This window comes from Canis lupus, chromosome 5 (genome assembly GCF_003254725.2).
Source record: "Canis lupus dingo isolate Sandy chromosome 5, ASM325472v2, whole genome shotgun sequence".
Lineage (NCBI taxonomy): Eukaryota > Metazoa > Chordata > Mammalia > Carnivora > Canidae > Canis > Canis lupus.
In genome coordinates, this window is record NC_064247.1 from 45,536,875 (window position 1) to 45,561,881 (window position 25,007).

Genomic DNA, 25,007 nt, shown 5'->3' on the forward strand with positions numbered 1-25,007 from the left:
GAGATTCCACCCTAGATTAAGATTGCCTATAACAAAATTGCATATGAAGACCTTCATTCCTCCACTATCAAGGCTCTTTTCAGCTGCCTTTTTCATTTGAACCCCTTTATTGGTCTGGTAATCTTACTACATGTTAGACTGTGGCCACTAACATTGTCAGACTCTTAGCTTCAGGTAAAAAGACCTCTTTTTCTTATTAGTGTTCTTCCTCTAATAAATAATCAGCTTATTAAATTTTGAAAAGCTACTTGTTTGAGAACCCAATTCATTCTTCAAAGATAACAGAGAAAGTAAAAATATCTAACTCCAGGATCTGGAAATCATACACTTTTGATTCTCCTCCCTTGATTCTTCCTGCTGTGTAGTAATCCATATTTCTTGTCTTAGTATGAAGCAAATCAATAATCTGAATTTTCCTCTCTCACAATGCTATCTTTATTCTCAGAAGCCAGGGAGGAAATTTATTTGGTGCTTCCACTGAAAGGACTTCCCAGTTGTGCTACCACATTCACAGGAGGAACCATGTGACATGCAGATCAGCAAAACACTCCTCTGGGCCATACAGGAAAGATCAGTCAGATGAGGAAAGGAAAATGGAGGTCATTATCGCCCAGACGATAACTGGGAGAAAGATCATTTTTCTGATATGCGCTATCAAACATATCTAATTATTAGTGCAAGGACTGCTGGGTACAATGGGAAGTGATGATAGTTGATTAACCTTTTTGAAACAAAGTTCAATATTCTTGGAGAAATAAATCTGGATCAAATATCAGAAAAAAAGAAAACCACAAAAGGGGAAGAGTATAAAGCAGGCAAATACTTTTCCTTTTAGTTCAGATTTGCAGGATACAGACATCCATTCCTTCATAGACTGACTATTGAGGGCACCGGGCTGTGTGCTGTGGGGTTACCTAGATACATGAAGTTTGAAGAGTATCCTCCAAGAACTCATATCCTAGGAGGGGAAGAAAAGTACAAAACATTTCTAAAAGGAGAAAGCCACCATGCCAGAGGAGAAATAGAGGCAAAGTGCTCAAGTTTTTCATAGAAGGGAAAATGGGGAGAAGGGAGTTTGTGAAATGTGGACAAAATTTTCATGGATGAGAAGGCATCTGAATCTGGATTTGGAGACAATGCCATATGTGGACATGAGGGTCATGGGAATGACCCTCCCGGGTGAGAGAAAATGCCCGAGCAAAGGAGGGGGCAGGAAGGCCCGGGCCTGGGAGGGCACACCATGGCTGATCCATGGAAGAGAGTAGGAGCAAATAAGGTTGGAAAGGTGAGCTGGCCTCAGTCATGGAGGGGCTGGCATGCCAGGCTAAGGATTATAAGTGAAATAATAAACTGATCTTGGAACCTGGAAAAATTAAATAGCAGCTCTATAAAAATGTGGTAATGGAAGAGATAAGTGTTAGATATATACATGTGGGCAAACACAGAGATTATATGATTTAAAACTCTGGTTAAAATTTTACATGGAATAAACAAGTGAGAAATTGGTACACTTTGAAAATCCGAAGGAGAAAAAACAATTTCAATGGGCATTTACGCTTTGGAGAAACTAATGAAAGACACGGAGCAGAAGAGAATGTCCACTATTCCAGTGTTAATCAAATTAGCAAAATATCCAAACCATATTACATTTGAGAAAGAAACTGACAAAACTTAATGATATTCTTTAAAAAAAAAAAAAAGATTTTATTTATTCATTCATTCATGAGAGACAGAGAGACAGAGACACAGGCAGAGGGAGAAGCAGGCTCCATGCAGGGAGCCCAACATGGGACTCGATCCCGGGTCTCCAGGATCACGCCCTGGGCTGAAGGCGGCGCCAAACTGCTGAGCCACCTGGGGCTGCCCAAATGATGATATTCTTATACTGTGTCACTAACATCAGCCCTATGCAGTAAGCAGAAAAGGAATGATCTCTATTGAATAGATGTGAAAACAAAAGATCAGATACCTTAGGTGACTTGGCTGAAATCACAAGGTTATTAAATATTAGAGTCATGAATCCAACCCATTTTTTCCTCATTCCGGTGTCCTTTCCACTAATCCAATCTCCCTTATTTCTAAAAATACATTTTTTTTTTTTTGCACACAGTTAGTATGAAGCCTATTTTGTAACCATGCAGTTGCTATTTTATACTTGGATTTAAAGAAAGAAATATTATTTTCTTCCTTTAATTAAAGCAAATATTTTTATCTTCATGTAAATGTAGACTAATTTTTTATTTTCATATGAATTTTTTTATTTTTTATTTTTTTAAAGTTGACAATTAGACTTTCTAGCAGCATTTTTTTTTCAAAAAAAGGCAAGGTACAACACTATTTCTGTAATGATTAAAATTTAGAGAAATTATGCACTTGGAAAAAAATGAGGTGGACATATAGTTGCTCACAGTGATAACATTAGAGTTGAATTCTCTTGCACTTTACACCAAGTCTTTATATATTTCAAGACTCATATTCATATTATCAGATGCATAAATCTTAAATTCAAAATACTTTGATACAGATGTCCAAAAAAAGTGCTTTCTGAAAAAGATGATATAGGGAAAGTTTCTTACTTTGTGATTTCTTTTGTCCTTTTAAGCACACCACGTTGTTAACAGTAAATGTGTGGTGGTAAGTTTGTGTGCTGCCTAAGGTCAAGAATTTCTAGTCAACCTAATGCCCCATGTGCCCGAGTATCTCCATGCCAGACAAAGCCCAGGACACAACAATAATGCTTTGTGCCCAGGCTGAGCAGTTACTCTCTCCTATATAGTAAGTATTTATCCACAGAACAGTAAAAAATATATACATATATATTATATAAAAATATAAATCATCATAAATATATATATATATATATGGTGCTAGAGCCTAATACAAGAATTCAATCTAAAAACTTCTAAAGGGGATCCCTGGGTGGCTCAGCGGTTTAGTGCCTGACTTTGGCCCAGGGTGTGATCCTGGAGTCCCAGGATCGAATCCCACGTCAGGCTCCCGGCATGGAGCCTGCTTCTCCCTCCTCCTGTGTCTCTGCCTCTCTTTCTATGTCTATCATAAATAATAAATAGATCTTAAAAAAAACTTCTAGAAAGATAATTAAAATATTTCTAGTTTTAATTGTATCATTCACAAAACTGATGACACTGGAATATTTTCCTCATCTGAAATAACAATATCAAAGGTTATGCCTAACACAAAGAACTAGTGTTTAATGATTTTTATGCCATTATTTTTAAATGCTCTTATGTTTCAAAACTAATTAAATTTGCCTTCAGTATTTTGTTGCAGAGTTTTGGAACCAGCTCCTTTAGAATGCTCTAACAGCTTGATGGCCTTGTCAGAGTTTTCAATATTTCTAAGCAGGGTCTCTAATCTTCTCTTCATTTTCTTCTGGTCTTCAAGAGCCCATCCAATTACTATGGACTGAAACTTCTGGTCAACAGGCCCCAGTGGCACCTCAGATGAACATGCACTGTACAGGGACATCAAGTGACTCCTGGCATCTCCCAAATCACCCAGAAACTTAGTGACCACCTCATCAATAATCCTGGTGGCATGCTTTAGGGATTCTTGCTGCTGGGGGTTTCCGATTGTTTCTACGGAAACTTCGATTGTTTCTATGGAAACTTCAACGGTGAGGGTTTGTCCCATCAAATGGTTTGCCATCAGATTTACTTCTTCTCTTTCTCCGTCGCTGATCTGCCTCATGTCCTGGCTATTCTGGATGCTGTGGATCATTTCCGGGAGGCTTTCTTTCTCTTGCTCAACAGCAGTTGCGGCTTCTCTCTAAGCTTCCACCCTGAGCCCCAGCTGCTCCAGGCTCTCCAGCAGGCAGCAGAAGCGCCCTCGTTGGCTTTCTCGTTGATCTTCGCCTGAGCCATATGAGCCTCCTGGGCGGGGAGGCCAAGAGGTCACTGGTCTCTTGGGCGACCTGATTTTCATATGAATTTAGAAAGAGAATGTTGCAGTTTCATTTTTTGACTGGCAAAGTCTAATCCTTACAGGGTGTCTTAAGCTCAATATTTAAGCTCACTTCCATAAGTGAACTGAAAGCTAGTTGTAAAAGTCTGATAAGAATTCACACAAAAGGGGATTGTGACTCTCCCACAGGGAGATCCCTGTGGGACAGATTAATGCCAATAGTGAACTGGATTCAGCTCCTCCAAAGTCACGCTACTTATCATTCATGCTCTTCTAAAAGAAATGCAACCGTTTAGTGCATAGTTCTTGAAATACAAAATTAAATTTTTTTTTTTTTTAAATTCTGCCTCTACTCAGGGCTCCTCAGCCTCACTTTTACCTTTAGCCCCACTTTAACTTCTCTAAGACTTGTCTCATTAATGGATTAGATTAGATGGAGAGCCTAAAATGAACAACTGCCCTAGTTCTTTTAGAATCTGTATCAACCCCTTACTATTCCTTTTTTCTGGCTTCAAGTCCAGCTTTTGGACTTTGTACCTAGAGAAACATGAATTAATTTATCTTTTCAGCATTAAGCATCGTTCACTTCTCAAATTTTATTGAAATACAATTTTTCTCTTTTCCCCAATAAAAAATGTCTTAAAACCAACGTTGCTTTATTTTGTGACATTAAGAATAAAATGTCTCTTCCTCATATATGCACATAGATGTTTTTAATTTTCACATTAACTTTTGCTTCTCAACTATTTGCCTTTCCTGATGAATAACGTGAAGTCTTAACTTTGAATTTAAAGACTGCTCCTCCAAAAGTATTGGAGCACATTCCAAAAAATAAAAGTAAAATTGGAGTACCTCACTGGTTTCATTGTGCCAAGTTATGCAAATTCTGTATCTTAGGTTTAAGTATGTTTAATAAGGACTCTTGGTGCACATGGGTGGCAAAGTTGGTTAAGTGACTGACTTCATTTGGGCTCAGGTCCTGATCTTAGGGTAGTGAAATCCAGTCCCACGTTGGGCTCTGTGATCAGCTTAGAGTCTGCTTTAGGCCCTCTCTCCTTTCCCCTCTCTCTGCCCCTTGCCCTCAGCTCTCTCTCAAATAAATAAATAAATAAATAAATAAATAAATAAATAAATAAATAAATTTTTTAGACAGAACTCAAAATATCAACATTAAAATCCTTTGAAAAATTAGACTAACATGAGAATAGAAATTAAGATCTTTAAATTTAAGTATACTGTAAATTATTCTTTTAATTTTTTAACATTTAAAAAACTGATTTTGTTTATAAACAAAGATTTTAAAGTAATGAGGGTAAGTAAATTCCAAATAGTTGTTTTCCTTAATTCCAGTTTTTAGCATAAATCATTTAAAAAATATTTTCCAAATTATTAGCCAGGGTTAAATATAATCTGTGGTTCCATAATCATTATTTAACATAGATTTAGGTTTTTAAAAGTATTTTATATATTTAGTATTTATCACAAGATTCTGATCTTGGTATACCACAAGATGCACACAAAAACCTTTTTGGCCAGTCTCTGCACTCTTTTCCCACTAGATGGCAGCATTAAGTTCTATATGAAAGGACTGAACCCCAACCAGGACTTTTTGTTCATTTTTCAGTTTTGTTTCCTATTTCCTCATCACACAGTTTTATTACACATTCTGTGGTTGATTCCCTGAAACAGGTAATTAGCTTCCTTTCAGGAAAGACCCCTGTAACCAAGGGCAACAGCAGAGCACAACAAACAGGTAGATAATATTCTCCTAACATAGGGCATTCTAGACAGCTAGCCAGTTTGGTAAAGTGTCCAATGAAAAACCTAAGCCATAATTTAAACAGTCCTATGAAACAGCTGAAATAATTCCTATATTATTCTTTACATTATTAAACTCATGACTATGTCCAACTGAAAAGTTGCTTAAGAGAAACTGTACCTATTTTACCTACTTTACTAAAAGGGGAGAGGAAGGAATGTCTTGCTTTTGACAGATTATGATTAGATGATAGGTGTAGGCATTTAACAAAAACTTAATTGGGGCAGCCCTGGTGGCTCAGAGGTTTGGCACCACCTTCGGCCTGGGGTGTGATCCTGGAAACCTGGGATCAAGTCCCATGTCGGGCTCCCTGCATGGACCCTGCTTCTCTCCCTCCCAACCCCCCTCTCTCTTTCATGAATAAATAAATAAAATCTAAAAAAAAAAAATTGGCTCAAACACTTCCCCCTTAAGGTGGGCTTCTCCCAACCATCTGACATAGATTTAACTATATATCACTACTTCAGAACTTGACATTTCAAATTCCATTTATACATTCAAATTAACAGTATTATGGGGTGCCTGGCTGGCTCAGCGGGTAGAGCATGTGATTCTTGATCTTAGGATTGTGAGTTCCAGTTCCACGTTGGGTGTAAAGATTACTTTAAAAAAATAAAATCTTCACACACACACACACACACACACACACACACACACACTAACAGGGTAGCTGTTATGTAGCTGACTATAATGCTATCATTACTAGAGTGTTACTATAAAATTTTTATATTTTTAAGTTTTCTCAATAAGAGAATATTTAAGAAATGCACTTTTTGAGAAAATTAATAACTATAGCTCAATGGCAGTACTCCATTATTATAATCCATTATTATAATCATGAGTAGCCCTTTTTAAATTGTTTTCTTTTTTTTTTTTTTTTTTTTTTTTTTTTTTTTTTTTTAAAGATTTTATTTATTTATTCATGATAGTCACAGAGAGAGAGAGAGGCAGAGACACAGGCAGAGGGAGAAGCAGGCTCCATGCACCGGAAGCCCGACGTGGGATTCGATCCTGGGTCTCCAGGATCGCGCCCTGGGCCAAAGGCAGGCGCCAAACCGCTGCGCCACCCAGGGATCCCTTTAAATTGTTTTCTAAGTAGAACTAGATCTGTAATTAATTTGCTTTCTTATCATTACATACTTTCAGGATCTTTAATACACTCAGCAAAAATGCTACCCTCTCTTCAGTAAAGCTTTTTTAAAAATTAGAATCCAAATTTGTTGATATTTACAAGGTTGTACAACCGTCACCACAATCTAGTTCCAGAGCATTTTCATCACTCCAGAAAGAAGCCCTGTACCTGTTAACAGCTAATCCACAAGTCCTACTTCTTCTGACCCCCAGATCACTTTCTCTATGAATTTGTCTATTCTGGACATTTAATAAAATGGGATCATGTAATATGTGGCCTTGTATGTCTGGCTTATTTCACTTAGCATAATGATTTAGAGGTTCATCCATATTGTGACCAAGATCAGTATTCCATTCTTTTTATAGCTACATAGCATTCCATTGCATGGATATGCAACGTTTTGTTTATTCACTCATCAACTAATTAACAGTTGGGTCATTTTCCTTTTGGCTATGATGAATAATGCTGCTATGAAAATTAGTGTCCAACTTTTTGTCTAGACATAGATTCTCAATTCTCTTGGGTATATATGTAGGAGTGAAATTACCAGGCACACGGTAACTGTGTGTTTAACATTTTGAGGAACTCCCAAATTTTTCCAAAGCTGCTGTACCATTTTAATTCCCTCCCAGGAATGTATGAGGGTACCGGCTTTGCCACATTGATGCCAACATTTGTTATGGTTCATTTTTCTTCATTCTCTATTCTTTCTCTTCTTCAGGCTGGATAATCTCAATTGACCAATATTATCTTCCAAACATGTTGATTCTTTTCTTCTGCCTTTCAAATCTACTATGCTCTAGTAAATCTTTCATTTCAGTTATTGTACTTATTCAGATCCAGAACTTCCATTGCCCTTTTCTAATAATTGTTGCCAGTTTTATTCATGCTTTTCTTGAGGAGAGAATATTTGGAGCTTCTTATTGTGCCTGCTTTTGTTTATGTCATCTATGGCTTGCATTTTCCATTTAGGCCTATGATACACTGCAAATTAATTTTAGAGTATGGTCTGAGGCAAGAGTCAGGGTGACTTTATAATAAATCCTGACATCATATAAAGGAAGTCCCTGAATTTATTCTTTCATAAAATTTTAGCCCCTTTGCATTTTAATACAAACTTTCCAAATCAGCTTGTCAATTTCTATTTAAGAAGGCAACTGAGGGACACCTGGGTGGCTCAGTTGGTTAAGCGACTGCCTTTGGCTCAGGTCATGATTCCAGAATCCTAGGATCTAGCCCCACATCAAGCTCCCTGCTCAGTGGGGAGTCTGCTTCTTCTCTGCTCCCCCTGCTTGTGGTCTGTCAAATAAATAAAATCTTTTAAAAAAGAAAAAGGCTAAGAAACAATAGCCAAATTATGGAAAGAGCCCAGATGTCCATCGACAGATGAATGGATAAAGATGTGGCGTGTGTGTGTGTGTATATAAAATATATTTATATATATTAATTTTATCATCTATATGATGTCAGGATTTACTATAAAGTCATAATCAGTGTGGAGTTGGCATAAGGATAGGCCATAGATCACTAAAACAGAATAGAGTCCAAATATGGGCCCATTCTTAAGTGGTAAAGGGATTTTTTACAAAAATGCCAAAATAGTTAAATAGGCAAAGAACAGAAATGTTGTTAGAACAATTGTTTATCCATATTGGAAAAATTAAACCCTGACTCTTGCCTTTTATATATATGTATATACATATATATTTTTTATACATATACATATATGTAAAAGAAAAGGCTACTGAGAAACTGGTTGGGATAACCCTGAAACTTGGGGAGAACCAATACATTACCAATATTAAGTCTTCCAATTCATTGACATGGGATAGCTCTGCATCCATAGGCATCTTTCATTTCTTGCAGCAATCTCTTGTAGTTTTCACTACTCTTACAAATCTTCTGTTAATTTATTGCTACATACTTCATGTTTGATGCTGTTGTAAATGCAAATTTTTAGAATTTTTATTTTCCAGTTGTTCGCTGCTTGTATACAGAAACTAGTGATTTTTGCATATTGCCCTCTATCTTGTGACTGCAAAGTTTATTACTTTAAATGGTTGCTTTTTATTTTTTATTTATTTTTTTTAAAGATTTAATTTATTTATTCATGATAGACACACAAAGAGAGAGATAGGCAGAGACACAAGCAGAGGGAGAAGCAGGTTCCATGCAGGGAGCCTGATGTGGGACTCGATCCCGGGACTCCGAGATCAGCCCTGGGCTGAAGGCAGCACTAAACCGTTGAGCCACCCGGGCTGCCCCTAAATGGTTGCTTTTTAGATTAAGGATTTTTCTTGTAAACACTCATCATATGCAAAGAGAGACATTTTTACTTTTCCTTCCCATTTTATATGCTTTTTTAATTTAATTTTTTGAGAGAAAAACTGCAAGCAGGGGTTGGGGAGGGCAGGCAGAGGGTGAGAGAGAATCTAACCACACCCATTGCAGAGACCGACAGGAGCCCATGTGGGGGCTCAATCTCATTATCCTGAGATCATGACCCAAGCCAAAATCAAAAGTCAGATGCTTAACCAACTGAGCCACCCATTATGCACTTTTGAAAAAAATCTAGCTTCATTATATCCTCCCAAAAAACGCTGACTAGAAGAGGTATATAACTCAAGTCTGTGACGATCTCTTTAACTGGAACATGTACTCCATTTGTATTTAACTATTATTATCATTCAGTTTAGGTTTCCTGCCTACCTTTTTGCTTTCTATTCATCCTGGGGTTTTTTCCCCCAATTTCCTGACATTTTTTTGGCTTAATCAAATGTTCTTAGAATTCCACTGTAACTAACCTACTGACATTTTAGGTGTACGGTTTTCTACTTTTTAAAAATGGTTGCTCTATGGATGACAATGTGTTCCATGACTTATCACAGACTACTCAGGCCTACTGTTCTACTTCATATAAAATGTAATGTAAAATTTTACATAGAATGTACATTTTAATAACCCCACAACCATACTTTCATTCACCCCATACTGTCCTTTGTACTATTATCAAATATGTCTTATCTATGAATGTCATAAACCCCACACTACAATGTTATAATTTTGCTTTTAAATAAATTAAGAGAAAATATATAGTATTTTATTTACCCACATATTTACCAACTGTTTTAACACTGAAGTTCTCAATGAGAAGCAACCTAGCGAGTATAGGACTAAAGATACTGCTAAATATCTTATAACACACAGGGTAATTTCTCCCACAGATAGAGAATTACCCAGCCAGGAAGGCCACCAGTGCCAAGGCTGAGAAACTCCACCTTAAGGATAATGCTGCTTTCAAGATAGTCTCTTTGTAACTTTGATTTTCATCATATTAACTGATGTGTGTCAGCAAAGTGTTCTTTTTATTTATCCTGTTTTGCAGGGGAGGTGTCTGAGCCTGTCAGATCTGGTTTCTTTTCCTTAGATTTCTTTCTCCATTCCAGCAAGGGAAAAAGAAGGAATTCCTAAAACATGACTGACCACTCCTTTTCTAGTTACTTTAATCCATTAGCAACATCTAGTTAAGTTCACTTCCCAAGGTTGAAAGAACATGAGACTGAGAACAAATCTCACTTGATGAAAACATACAAGGTGGAAGCAGAGACCGTCCAAGGGGACGATAAATCCAGGGAAAATTCGCACCTCCACAGTGTCTCTGGGTAAACAAAGATAGAAGCAGGAGGAAGACTTGCAACGTAAAAGGCATCTTTATCACAGAATTTTTCCACGTGTAAATAGAAAAGGGTCCTTCTGTGGATATGATAGGTATACAATAAACCACAGTAATCTAATAAGCAAAACTGCTAATGAGAAAAGCAGAACAAATTTTAAAAATGAAATAAATGAAAAGGTAAGGAAAAAACTAACTTTAAAAAATTAAATCATATAGGTCGGCTGAGCAGATGTAAGAGGACCCTAAGCTCGCCTTGTCCCATGGGTACACACAGACCACACCCGTACAGGTGTAAATAGACTAGAAAATGACCTGAACACTGGCAGAGCAGACTCTACAACTAGAGGCAGAAGAGGCACCTCTCTCCACGGTGGGAAGGGAGGGAGCAGTAGAGAAAGGCAGAAAACAGACTTTCACACTGGAGAGCTTACAAATGGGGAGGACAAATCTCCGTAATATTTGCTTTTGAAATTGAGAGGGGCCACATTTTGTGACTTCCAGCAGGACTTAAAGCCTGGAATTTTAAAGGTCGGCAGGCTGGGCTCTTGAGAGCCTGGATGGTGTTAGGAAGCAGAACCTCCACCCTTAAAGAGAAAGGAGGACAAACAAGCCTGTGCAGATATAGGATAGGATATAGTGTAGAATCAGCAGTTTGAAAATGCTGGAGACGAACAGGAAGGAGACTGACTTCTCACCTCAAGCTTGGCTGAAGAGACAGGGTTCATGGGGAGACCTCACCAGGAACAAAGGAGCTGGCAGGTGTCAGTCCTTCCACTGCTCCCCTCCCCAGCATAAACAATGGCCACCTGCAGGAACCAGGGCAATGGGAACACTCCTTACCTAGCTTGCTTACACCAAAGTTCCCCCATGTCACTCCATACTTCAGTGGATCCACCCCTCCCAGTTAGTTATACATGCCTCAGTCCTGACACTGTGAGCCCCTCCTCTAGAAGACCGGGCAAACCCCACCAACACCACATCTCCAGATCCGTGCATTTTGTGGGACCTTAGTTCTGATAGCAGCAGATCTTGTTCACCAAGCAAACCACCACACACCTTACTGCCCACAATAAGCAAAAAGAGCCTCTGCGGACAACTGGACCGAAGGAAAAAGAGGCCAAGACTCTCCTATGTGTGTTGTATAACACACACAATACACATAGGAGACATTCTCTAAAGCACCAAGCCATGGGGAACAGGAAACACTGCATTGTGGGGAACTATGTCTATTCTTCATAAGGCTATTATCGTTATGAGCAAGAGAAGTAGCTGACTTTCCCAACACACAGAAACAAAGTCAAACAAAATGGGGATGGAAAGACATTTATCATGTAAATGGATGCCAAAAGAAAGCCAGGGTAGCAGTGCTTATATCGGAAAAAACAGACTTTAAAACAAAGATTGTAACGAGAGGCAAAGGACACTGTATAGGAATAAAGGAGACAATCCAATAAGAGGATATAACAATTGTAAATATTTATGCATGCAACACGGGAGCACCCAAATACATAAAACTGTTAATAACAAACATAAGGGAAATAATTGATAGTAATACAGTAATGGTAGGGAATTTTTTTTTTTATGGTAGGGAAATTTAACACCCCATTTATATTGATGGACAGATCATCCAAACAGAAAATCATTAAGGAAGCAATCATTTTGAATGACTCATTGGACTAGATGGACTTAACAGACACATTCAGAACATTCTATCCTAAAACATCAGGATACACATTTTTCTCAAGCACACACAGAACATTCTTCAAAACAGATCACATATTAGGCCACAAAACAAGTCTCAACCTCAAATTGATAAAACAAGTCTCAACCTCATATTAGACGCACAAAACAAGTCCCAACCTCAACCATAAAACAACCTTACACCTAAGGCTACCTAAGTAGCCAGAAAAAGAAGAACAAACCCAAAACTCAGCAAAAGAAAGGAAATTATAAAGATTAGAGGAGAAATAAGTGATACAGAAACTAAAAACACAATAGAACTGATCAATGAAATCAGGAGCTGGAAAAAAAAAAAAAAGAAAGAAATCAGGAGCTGGTTCTTTCAGAAGATCAACAAAGTTGATAAACCCCTAGCAAGACCTATTAAAAAGAGAGAGAGAGAGAGAGAACAAAATAAACAAAATTACTAATGCAAGAGAAGAAATAACAACCAGCACCACAGAAATACAAACAATTCTAACAATATTATGAAAACTTATATGCCAACAAATTGGGCAACTTAGAAGAAATGGATAAATTCCTAGAAATATATAACCTACCAAAACTAGGTCAGGGAAAAATAGAAAATTTGAACACACCAATTACCAGCAATGATATTGAACCAGTAAACAAAAAACTCCCAAAAAACATAAGTCCAGGACCTGACGGCTTCATAAGCAAATTCTACCAAACATTTAAGAAAGAGTTAATAATTCTTCTCAAACGATTCCAAAAAACAGAAGAGGAAGGAAATTTCTAAATTCTTTTTATGAAGCCAGTATCACCCTGACACCAAAACCAGATAAAGACACCACAAAATTAAAAAAAAAAAAAAAAAAAAAAAAAAAGAGAGAGAGAGAGAGAGAAAGAGAGAACTACAGGCCAATATCATGACTTTAGATGCAAAAATCCTAAACAAAATAATAGAAAACCAAATCCAATAATATATTTTAAAAATCATGCAACACAATCAAGTGGAATTTATTCCCAGATGAAAGAGTGGTTCAATATTCACAAAACAATCACTGTGATATGTCACATCAATAAGAGAAAGGATAAAAACCAGATGATTTCAATAGATGCAGAAAAAGCATTTGACAAAGTACAATATCCATTTATGATAAAGAAAAACTCTGCAAAATAGGTCTAGAGGGAACATATGTCAACATAATAAAGGCCTTATTTGAAAAGCCCACAGCAAACATCATACTTAATGGGGAAAAACTGAGAGCTTCCCCCTAAGATCAGGAACAAGACAAGTATGTCCATTCTCATCACTTTTATTCAACATAGTACTATAAGTCCTAGCCACAGCATTAAGACAACATAATGAAATAAAAGGCATTTAATTTGGTAGGGAGTAAAACCTTCACTAATTGCAAATGACATGATGCTATATATAGAAAACCTTAAAGACTCCACCAAAAAACTACTAGAATTGACAAATGAATTCAGTAAAGTTGCAGGATATAAAATCAACGTACAGAATTCTGTTGCATTCCCTATACAAATAATGAAGCAGCAGAAATTGAAAGTAAAAACAATCCTATTTACAAATGTACCAAATACATTAAATATCTAAAATAAATTTAATCAAAGAGATGAAAGACCTGTATTCTGAAAACTATAAAATACTGATGAAAGAAATTTAAGACAATGCAAAGAAATGGAAAGACATTCCATGTTCATGGATCGGAAGAACTAATATGTTAAAATGTCCATACTACCCAAAGCAATCTACAGATTTAATGCAATCCCTACTAAATACCAAAAGCATTTTTCACAGAACTAGAAGAAATAATCCTAAAATTTTTATGGAATCACAAAGGACTTCAAATAGCCAAAGCAATCTTGAAAAAGAAAAACAAAAGTGGAGTTATCACAATTCCAGATTTCAAGTTATATTACAAAGTGATAGTGATTAAAACGGTATGGTACTGGCATAAAAAAACACACACAGATGAACAGAACACAAAGCCTGGAAATAAACCCATAATTATATGGCCATTTAATCTTCAAGAGAGGAGGAATGAATATACAATGGAAAAAAGTCTCTTCAATGAATGGTGTTGGGGAAAACCATAGCAACATACAAAAGAATGAAACTAGACCACTTTATTTCACCATACACAAAAATAAACTCAAAATGGATTAAAGACCTAAATGTGAGGCCTGAAACTATAAAAATCCTTAAAAAGAGCACAGGCAGTAATCTCTCTGACACTGTTCTAAATGGCTCCTGAGGCAAGAGAAATAAAAGCAAAAATAAACTCTTGGGATGACATCAAAATAAAAAGCTTCTGCACAGCAAAGGAAACAAGAAAATTCAAAGACAACCTACAGAATAGAAGAAGAAATTTGCAAATGATATATCTGATAAAGAGTTAGTATCCAAAATATATAAAGAATGGATACAACTCAACACACATACAAAAATAACCCATTTAAGAAATGGGCAGAAGACATGAACAGACATTTCTCTTAAAGAAGACATACATATAGCTAACAGACACACAGAAAGATGCTTAACATCACTCATCATCACAGAAATGAGAATCAAAACAACAATGCGATATCACCTTCCACCTGTTATAATAAAAAACACAAGAAACAACAAGTGTTAGCAAGGGTGTGAAGAAAAAGGACATTCCTCTCCCCCCCCAACTCTGTACACTGTTAGTGGGAATGCAAACCGGTGCAGCCACTCTGGAAAACAGTATGGAGATTTCTCAAAATACTAAAAATAGAACTACCATATAATCCAGGAATTGTACCATTGAGTATTACCTGCAAAATACAAAAACACTAAAGGGTTGCATGCAGCCCTATGTTTATTGCAGCATTATTTACAATAGCCAAACTATGAAAGCAGCCCAAGTGTCCATCGATAGGTGAATAGATAAAGAAGATGTGATGTATATATATGTATATGCAATGGAATATGATTCAGCTGTACAAAAGAATGAAATCTTGCCATTTGCAACAATATGGATAGAGCTAGAGTGTATAAAGCTAAGCAATATAAGTCAAAGAAAGACAAATACCATATGACTTCGCTCATTCCATATGTGGAATTTAAGAAAACAAATGAGTAAAGGGAAAAAAAAAAAAAAGAGAGAGAGAGAAACCAAGAAACAGACTCTTAACTATAGAAAACAAACTGATGGTTACCAGAGGAGAGGTCAGGAGCAGTAGGGTTGATGGGGGATTAAAAAGTACACTTATCGTGATTAAGTGATAAAAAAATTAAAAAGTCATATGAAAAGTTAAAACATGTTTAAATAAATTTAAAAAAATTTATTGTGCTTCCTCCTGCTTATAAAAGTACATTTTTTCCTTATAAACAAAAAATTGGAATTGTATAGGACTATATTTTAAAGCTTTCTAAAATTAACGATAGATTATGAAACATGTACCATATGTTCACACAGCATTTTACCTGATTTTTAACATTTGCATTGCATTTCTGGAATAAATATGACATAATTTGTTTACTTAGTCTTATAAATTGTTGGAAATGTAGGCTGTTTCTACTTTACAGAACTATAAATTATTTATAAGTGATTTTACACATCTCTGATAATTTCCTTGTTTTTTGTCCCCTGTAAGTATAATTAGCATACAATTAATGTCCTTATCTCAATCATTATTTAGAATGTTAACTAATAAAGGAACAAAGATGGAATCTTATAAAACATGGGGAGGGAATGTTTTCGAGGTTATATTTGTATTAATTCATAATTACCATTCCTTAGATGTAGGTCTGCTGGCACCTAATTATATCATCTTCCAACGTATAGTTTTCCATCTTTTCTTCAGGTATGTAAGAGACTTTCTTATATATTACTCTAATATCTGGCGGCAGCATTTTTAGAGAATCTATTTCACCTGTATTTCTAGTACCCTATCATAAAAGCATAATGAGGCATCAATTTTTCCAAGTGAATTCACACAGGTTTTTTTTCTAAGGTTATTAGAGACAGATGAGGCAAACAGTTGCTCCAAGGAAATCAAAGTGGAAGCATTGCTCCCACAGATAGGACAGAGCTGAGAAGCAGCTGATGTGCTAAGAAATAAGAAAGAATCAGAATTGGTCATTATAAGACTCCCATGATTATATCATCATATATTGCTAACATGATATATACTTTCAGCTTAAGCCACCGAGAATAACCTGAAAGAGAAAAGGGCAAAGTAAAATTGACACAGTAACGGCACAATTACTTCTGAATATAATACTTTTTATGTTAATGGTTGATCGGTTTAAACGTTAGCATAACAGTGCCTGTAATTATGATCGTGTTTATGATTCACCAACCGCGGTGAAGAACAGAGGCATTTCCTTGAGTTCCATAGTCAGGTGTGCTTTGGTATAAACCGTAAATCAGTAGTTTTTCTGTAAAGAGCCCAACAGTAAATATTTAATCTTGTGAGTCATATAGCCTCCGTTGTACTTATTCACCTCTACCACCGTGGCACAACAGCACCATGAACAGTATATAAATGAATGGACATGGCTGTATTCCAATAAAACTTTATTTACAAAACAAGCAGTGGGCTGGATTTTGTCTATAGCTCATTGACCACTAGTGTAAACACTGAGAGGTAAATATCTAGTGCAAATGATTTCTTGAACATGTCCTAAAATTCCAAGTGAGCAAGGAATACTGTGTAGATGAATGCAATTTTACTTTCCTATAATATTATAGGAATCACAATTTCATATTCAGTGAACTCAATATATGGTTGAACCAATTTTTCTAGATATCAAAACCTGAGAACCAGGGCAGCCTGGGTGGCTCAGCAGTTTAGTGCTGCCTTACGCCCAGGGCCTGATCCTGGAGACCCGGAATCGAGTCCGCATTGGGCTCCCTGCATGGAGCCTGCTTCTCCCTCTGCCTATGTCTGCCTCCCTCTCTCTCTCTCTTTGTGTCTCTCATGAATAAATAAATAAAATCTTAAAAAAAAAAAAGCCTGAGGATCATTTACCTGTGCATAATCACCAAAAGGTTGAGAATAAGAAATGCACTTTTCCAATGTGTGTTGTGATTCATTTCCCTGAGAGATTGCATCCAGAATATTGCTTGTAATTCCAGTCTTCTGTAGAGTGGTTTTACTTGCTGGGGCTAAAGGCAAAAATCAATACTATTTTTAGCCAAAAGTTGTTTTGTTATAAATTATAAACAAAATACAAAATTTGTTATTAATTCAACATATTCCCAAACAGAACACAAATTTTCTTTTTATTTTATTTTATTTTATTTTATTTTATTTTTTTTTTAGAACACAAATTTTCATTGCCAGTATATATCTATATTTTTTATCCCCAGGAGAAGAATATATAGTATATGATGTTGTCTTGTACACTGAAAGCAAAAGAAAATGGAAGTTTGATCTGTGGATAAATAATTCTAATGGAAACATTTTTAAGATATATGTCTAATCTCTAAAAGAAGGCAAACAAAATGTAAACTAATCATTATTGCTAATGCAATAGTTGTAACTATCAATTTTTAGACCAGATAAAAATGCAGTAGGTATACAAGAAGCACATTAAATTTTTTTTCTGGCTCTTATAAAAAATTACAAATTAATGTCTAGGTTCAAGAGGATACTTCATAAAATACAGAGAATTTATACTAAAATCTTTTTCTTTCAATTCTATTCTTTTTTTCCCAGAGGTTTAGAACAGTTTAGAACTTATTTTCCCAGATTTACTGTGTGTATTTACACATTACACATGTACACATAAGAATATATAGCTTGAGGGGTGCCTGGGTAGCTCAATCAGTTAAGCATCACCTTTGGCTGAGGTCATAATCCCAGGGTCCTGGGATTGAGCCCCATGTTAGATTCCCTGCTCAGCAGGGAGTCTGTTTCTCCATTTCCCTCCTCCCCTTCCCCTGCTCATGCTTGCTTGCTCTCTCTCTCTCTCTCTCTCAAATAAATAAATAAATAAATAAATAAATAAATAAATAAATAAAATCTTTTTTAAAAAAGCATAGCTTAAAGGAAACATAAATGGAATCATTTTGCAAGCATTTGCTTTTTCCACATAGTTTGCCTTAGAGATAATTTCATATTAGTACATGTAGCTCTCCCTCAACTATAAAAAAAGCTGTATTGTATTCCATTTTATGATAAACTATTTTTCACTTAACCATCCCCCTATTGATGAACATTAAGGCACTTTTCAATTACACTGTTGACAACCAACATTGTAGTGAATATCCTAGTAACTAAAACATACCACGTTGGTGATTTTCCCTTAAAACTATATTTAATAATTAATTTACCCTAATTGAAGGCCTGAGAAGGTCTTCCAAAAAAGTAAATATGAGTTCAACTTCTGCCAATTATTATTAGTTCACGTATTTTGGGGGTAGTTTGCAAATCTTCTGGATATATGAAATACTTAGAGGTTTAAACCTCTATTTTAGCAATGTGATTCTATATGTATTGTAAAACATTATAGTTTTGCTAATAATTCCCTTGCCCAATTATTTTCTATTGTGATTTAATAAATTAATTATATTCTTAATAAAATATTACAAAAGATGTTTTCCTTAGATAATTAGAATGTAATTTAAGTGTCTTAATTTTAGTTATTCTTTAATTTAAAAAGCAGGGTCATAATTTAGGCTTTCATAGCCAATAAGTATTATTGGCTTCTACTCAATTAAAAGTTAAAGGATAACTGATTATGGAACATTTTCAATAAGACTCCAAAATATTAATACTGAGCTCTCACTACTTACATGATAAGCACACACTGGGTAACACACTTGCCAAGTTCAAGTATGGATTTTTACTGAGTCGTATTTCTTTTGGTGGTTCTCCCAATAGTGAAGTCTGATTCTTAGAGGCAGCCTATTTATCAAAAACAAAACAATAGGTGTTTAATCAGAGGTACAAGAAAATAAAAATGCAGAAAGAGTAGAGAAATACTTGTTCTTCAATAAATCTAGGCTACTGTAATAAAAATTGTGTAACCTAATGCTTGAAAACATGAAGTTATGGACTATTTCTGGATATTAATTAAAATGATCACATTACTTACTATTATTTTTTAATTAGTTTTAAGAAACTATTCTAGAACCATAGAACTTTAGAACTGAAAGAGAATTAAAGGTCTTCCTGTAAATCCTTCCCATTTGAACTAGGAGAGAATTCAATTTCACGAGAAAAAACAAATCCCGTACCTTATTTCCAGAAATACAGCTATCCACATTTTCCTATTAAGATTTTTATTTTATAGGGATGCTTTGGTGGCTCAGCGGTTTAGCGCCTGCCTTTGGCCCGGGGCATGATCCTGGGGTCCCCGGATTGAGTCCTGCATCGGGCTCCCTCTCCCTCTGCCTCTCTCTCTCTCTCTCTGTGTGTCTCTCATGAATAAATAATAAAATCTTTAAAAAATAGATTTTTATTTTATAGCGCATGCTACAGCCAAATGATAAAGAAAAGCTTACTTATCTCTGGTTCTAAAAATACTACCAAACAAAATAAGTGAATTTAATAAAATCCAAATCCACATTTAGATAACTCTAAAAATTCACATTTCTTGAAAATATATCAGTAAATTTTGTATAACTAAGTGTAAGGGTTCTAATGTTTAACAGAAGGATAAGGCTGGTTCTTCAGATTATTTCATTTTGTTCTCATAGAATTTTTTACTTTTTACCCTCTTTTGGCAAAAATCTTTAAATAAGATAATTCGAGTTAGTATGATTAGAGCTGGCTGCTAAGTTTTCATTTCAAATTAATTTTTATTTTGTTCCCTGAACAGAACAAAGGATGTGTAATCTCAAGTGCTTATTTCTATACTTGAGAGCCACAGTTCCTTTTATTTCTCCCTTATCTGGCCAAAATTATTGTATTTGGATTGATCTGTCTTGTACATCTTCATGTAGAAGTCCAGATTTGCTTGTGATATGTAAATCACAGATGCAGATGTATTTATCTGTTCAACTGTGCTTACTGAATGTTGTTTACCATGCTCCAGACACTGTGCTACGCACTAATAATACTAAAATGAGTAAGACAGAAATACTGCCATTAAGAAATTCACAGTCAAGTATATGATAGCTCAAAAGAAGTCTAAGACAGAACCATAAGATTCTAGGTAAGAGCTAAAACCATTACATATTTGCTAAAGAAGAGTATATAGCATGAGGAAAGACAGTGGTGCCCTAGGAAGAATTCAGTGATTGAATAAATGTAGCCAACATAGTATTCTCAGATTTTGTTTCTCAAGTACTTAGATTGTCAAGGAAATCATATTCTATCCTATCAGGGGTTCTCAACTCAAGCTATGAAAGAGAATCACTTATAAAATATTTTAAAATACAGTGTGCCAACCAAAAAAAAAAAAAAAAAAAAGCACCCTGGATCATATGGCTTCACTGGGTAATTCAACAAAACCTCTTTATTTATTGATAAATTTAAAATCAATTAATTAACATATAGTGTATTAGTTTTAGAGGTAGAGTCTAGTGATTCATTAGTTGCATAACACCCAGTGCTCATTCCATCATGTGCCTTCCTTAATGCCCTTTACCCAATTGCTCCATTCCCCTACCCCCTTCTCCTCCAGTAACCCTCAGTGTGTTTCCTATAGTTAAGAGTCTCTTGTGGTTTGTCTCCCTCTCTGATTTCATCTTATTTTTCCTTCCCTTCTCCTATGTTTATCTGCTTTATTTCTTAAATTCCACAAATGAGTGAAATCATAAGATAACTGTCTTTCTTGACTTTTTTCCCTTAGCATAATACCCTCTAGTTCTATCCATGTCATTGCAAATGGCAAGATTTCATTCTTTTTTGATGGTTGTGTAATATTCCTCAGTGTGTGTGTGTGTGTGTGTGTGTGTGTGTGTGTGTATACACACATACCACATTTTATCCATTCATCTGTTGATGGACATCTGAGCTCTTTCCATATTTTGGTTATTGTGGACATTGCTGCTATAAGGATTGGGGTGTATGTGCCCCTTTAAATCACTATTCAACAAAATTTAAAGAAAAACTAACACCAATTCTTCTCAAACTCTTCCACAAGACTGATGGAGAATACTTCCAGCATTGTCCTGGTACCAAAGCCAGATAGACACCAAAAGGAAAGAGAACTACAGACCAGTACACCTTATAAATATTGGTGCCAAAACCACCAACAAAACACTAGCAAAACAAATTCAGTAGATCATTAAAAGGATTATGCACCATAACCAACTGGGATTTATTCCTAGAATGCAAGGATGATTTAACATACGAAAATCATTCAACATAAAATACTACATTAACAGAATGGAGAAAAAAAGCACATAATCACCTCCACTGATGTAGAAAAAGCATTAGACAAAATTCAACATGCTTCCATGATTAAAATAAAATGTTTTAAAAAAAGAAAAATCAAAAAATAAAATTCAACCACACCCAGCAAAGTAGGAATAGAAGAAAGCTACCTTAATATAACAAAAGTTATATATGAAAGCTCAACATCATACTCAATAGTGAAAGACTGAAATTTTTTCCTCTAACATCAAGAACAAGACAAAACTGTCTGCTTTCACACTTCTATTTAACATAATATTGGAAGTTCTAGTCAGCTAGAAAAAAAGACATAGGCAGCAATTAAGTAGGAAAAAGAAATAAAAGACATCCAAACTAGAGTAGAAGATGAAAGTGATTTCTGCTTGCAGAAGCATGAAAACCCTAAATATTACACATACACAGACAGAAACTATTAGAATAAATGAATTCAGCAAAGTTGCAGGATATGAAATCAACATACGAAAATCAGTTGCATTTCTACACATTAACAATGAACAATCAAAAAAGAAAATTAAGAAAACAATTCCATTTGCAATAGAGTCAAAAAGAAAAAAATACTTAAGAATTAACTGAAGCAAGAATTAAACTACATGTTCACTAAAAACTATACAACATGGCTGAAAGTGAAATCTCAATAAAGTGAGGGATTAAGCCATGAAATATCTAAGACTGCACTATCCAACATGGTAGCTACTAGCTACACATGACTACCGAGCATAAGAAATGTGGATAGTTTAAACTGAGATGTATGCAGAATGTAAAATATATACTAAATCTCAAACAGTACCAAAAGAATATAAAATATCTTAATAGTTTAGTATATATCGCATTTTGAAGTAACATTTTGAACATACTGTATTAAATATTAAGAATTTTAAAAACAGGGGTACCTGGGTGGCTCAGCTGGATAAACATCCAACTCTTGATTTCAGCCCAGGTCATGATCTTGGGGTCCTGGGATTGAGCCCCGTGTGGAGCTCTGCCCTCAGTATGGCGTCTGCTTGAGATTCTCTCTTTCCTTCTCCATCTGCCTCCCCCTGCCAGCTCTCTCTCCAAAATAAATAAATTAATTTTTAAAAAATGTTTTATTACTTTTAAAGATTTTATTTATTCATGAGAGACAGAGACAGAGAGAGAGAGAGGCAGAGACATAGGCAGAGGGAAAAGCAGGCTCCCTACAGGGAGCCCAAAGCAGGACTCGATCCCAGGACTCTGGAATCATGCCCTGAGCCAAAGGCAGATGCCCAACCACTGAGCCACCCAGGCGTCCCCCCACCTAAATTTTTTTAAGCGCTGCTAGAATAAGAGACATAAATAAATGGAAAGACATCCTATGTTCATGGATTAGAAGATGTACTGTTAAAATGTCTATACTAACCAGAGTGACTGAGAGATTCAAGATAGTCCCTATCAAGATTCCACTTTTTTTTGCAGGAAAAGAAAAATCCACACTAAAATTCATATGGAATTTCAAGGGACCCCAAATAGTCAAAACAATGTTGAAAATAAGGTGAAAAATAAGAACAAGAATGGAAGGCTCATACATTGTGATTTCAAACTTATTACAAAGCTACAGTAATCTCAACAGGGTAGTACTAGCATAAAGACAGACATACAGACAAATGGAATAGAATAGAAAACCCAGAAGTAAGTCTCTACATATATGGTTAAATGATTTTTGACAAAAGTGTCAAGATTACTCAATGGGGAAAGGAAGTCTTTTCTCTAAAGTGCTGGGAAATCTGGATATTGCATGTGAAAGAATAAAGTGGATCCTCACTTTACACCATATACAAAAATTAATTCAAAGATTAAAGACCTAAATGCAAGACCTAAAATTATAAAACTCTTAAAAGCTTAGGTGGAATGCTTCATAATATTGAATTTACCAATGCTTTTCTGGGTCTGACACCAGAAGCAGAAGCAGAAGCAGAAAGAAAGAAAAAGAGACACAGACAGACAAAGAATAAACAGATATGTTGGGTCACAAAACAAGTCAGAACAAATTTAAGGATATTGAAATAATATCAAGTATTGTTCTGACCACAATGGTATGAAACTAGAAATCAGTAACAGGAGGGAAACTGGAAAATTCACAGATATACAGAAATTAAACAATACACTCCTGAATAATGACTAGCTCAAAGAAGAAAAGAGAAGTTAAAAAGTATCTTGAGACCAATGAAAATGGAAAGTATAGATACCAAAACTTAGGAATACAGCAAAAGTAGTTCTAAGAGGAAAGTTTATAGCGATGCCTACATGAAGAAAAAATAAAGATCTCAAACATTACACATCAATGAACTAGAAAAAGAACAAACCCAGCCCACAATTTGGCAGAAAATAATAAAGATTAGAACAGAAATAAAAGAGACTGGGAAGATCCATGAAACTGTTGGGGTTTTGAAGAGATAAACAAAACAGAGAAACTTTTAAATAGACTAACCAAAAAAAAGAGAGAGGACTCGAATAGTTACAAATGCAAGAGGAGACATTAAAACTGATAGCACAGAAATACAGAAGATCCTGAGACTATTACCAAGAAATATATGCCAACAAACTGGATAATCCAGAAAAAAAATGGGTAAATTTCTCGAAACTTACAACCTACCAAAACCAAATCATAAAGAAATAGAAAATCTTATCAGACCAATAATGGGGTAACGAGTAATCCTAAACCTCCTAACAATGAAAATATCAGGACCAGGTGGCTTCACTGGTGAATTCTACCAGACGTTAAACAAAAACAAAAAAAAAAAGAAAAAAAAATTGGAGGATCCCTGGGTGGCTCAGCAGTTTGGCGCCTGCCTTTGGCCCAGCGCGCAATCCTGGAGTTCTGGGATTGAGTCCCGCGTCAGGCTCCCGGCATGGAGCCTGCTTCTCCCTCTGCCTGTGTCTCTGCCTCTTTCTATCATGAATAAATAAATCTTTTTTAAAAATTAATGCCATTTCTCCTGAAACTCTTCCAAAAAAATTGAAGAGGAGGGAATACTTCCTAATTTATTTAATGAGGCCAGCATTACCTTCATACCAAAGCTAGACAAGAACACTACAAGAAAATAAAATTACAGACCAGTATCCCTGATGAACATAGATACAAAAACTTCAACAAAATACTAGCAATCAGAGTTTAACAATACATTAAAAGACTGTACACCATGACCAAATGAGATAGATAGCTTAGAAATAAACAAACATGTATGTGGCCAACAAATCCTTGACAAGGGAGTCAAGAATCCACAATGGGGAAAGGATAGTCTCTTTAATAAACGGTGTTGGAAAAATTGGATATCCACACGCTAAAAAAGTGAGACTGGATCATGATCTTACATCATACGTAAGAATTCACTCAAATTGGATTGAAGACTTAAATGTAGTAACTGAAGCCATAAAACCCCTAGAAGAAAATA

At 35.5% G+C, this 25,007-nt stretch overlaps 1 protein-coding gene across 7 annotated transcripts in view; it reads right to left on the reverse strand.

Annotated features, from left to right (window-relative positions):
- Window positions 1-25,007, reverse strand: part of RAVER2 (ribonucleoprotein, PTB binding 2) — a 98,761-nt gene that overhangs the window by 23,979 nt on the left and 49,775 nt on the right. For 2 of the 7 annotated variants that reach the window (XM_025427984.3, XM_035717021.2), the window contains exons 10-12: window positions 19,029-19,140; window positions 17,260-17,396; window positions 3,100-3,934 (exon numbers count right to left, since the gene is read on the reverse strand). In XM_025427984.3, the coding sequence (XP_025283769.1) occupies window positions 3,767-3,934; window positions 17,260-17,396; window positions 19,029-19,140 (417 nt within the window). In that variant the 3' untranslated portion in view covers window positions 3,100-3,766. Of the gene's footprint in view, window positions 1-3,099; window positions 3,935-11,246; window positions 11,358-16,015; window positions 16,445-16,486; window positions 16,667-17,259; window positions 17,397-19,028; window positions 19,141-25,007 lie in introns of those variants that run through there. The other 5 variants (XR_007410814.1, XM_025427985.3, XR_003128150.3 and 2 more) reach the window with 4 other exon arrangements.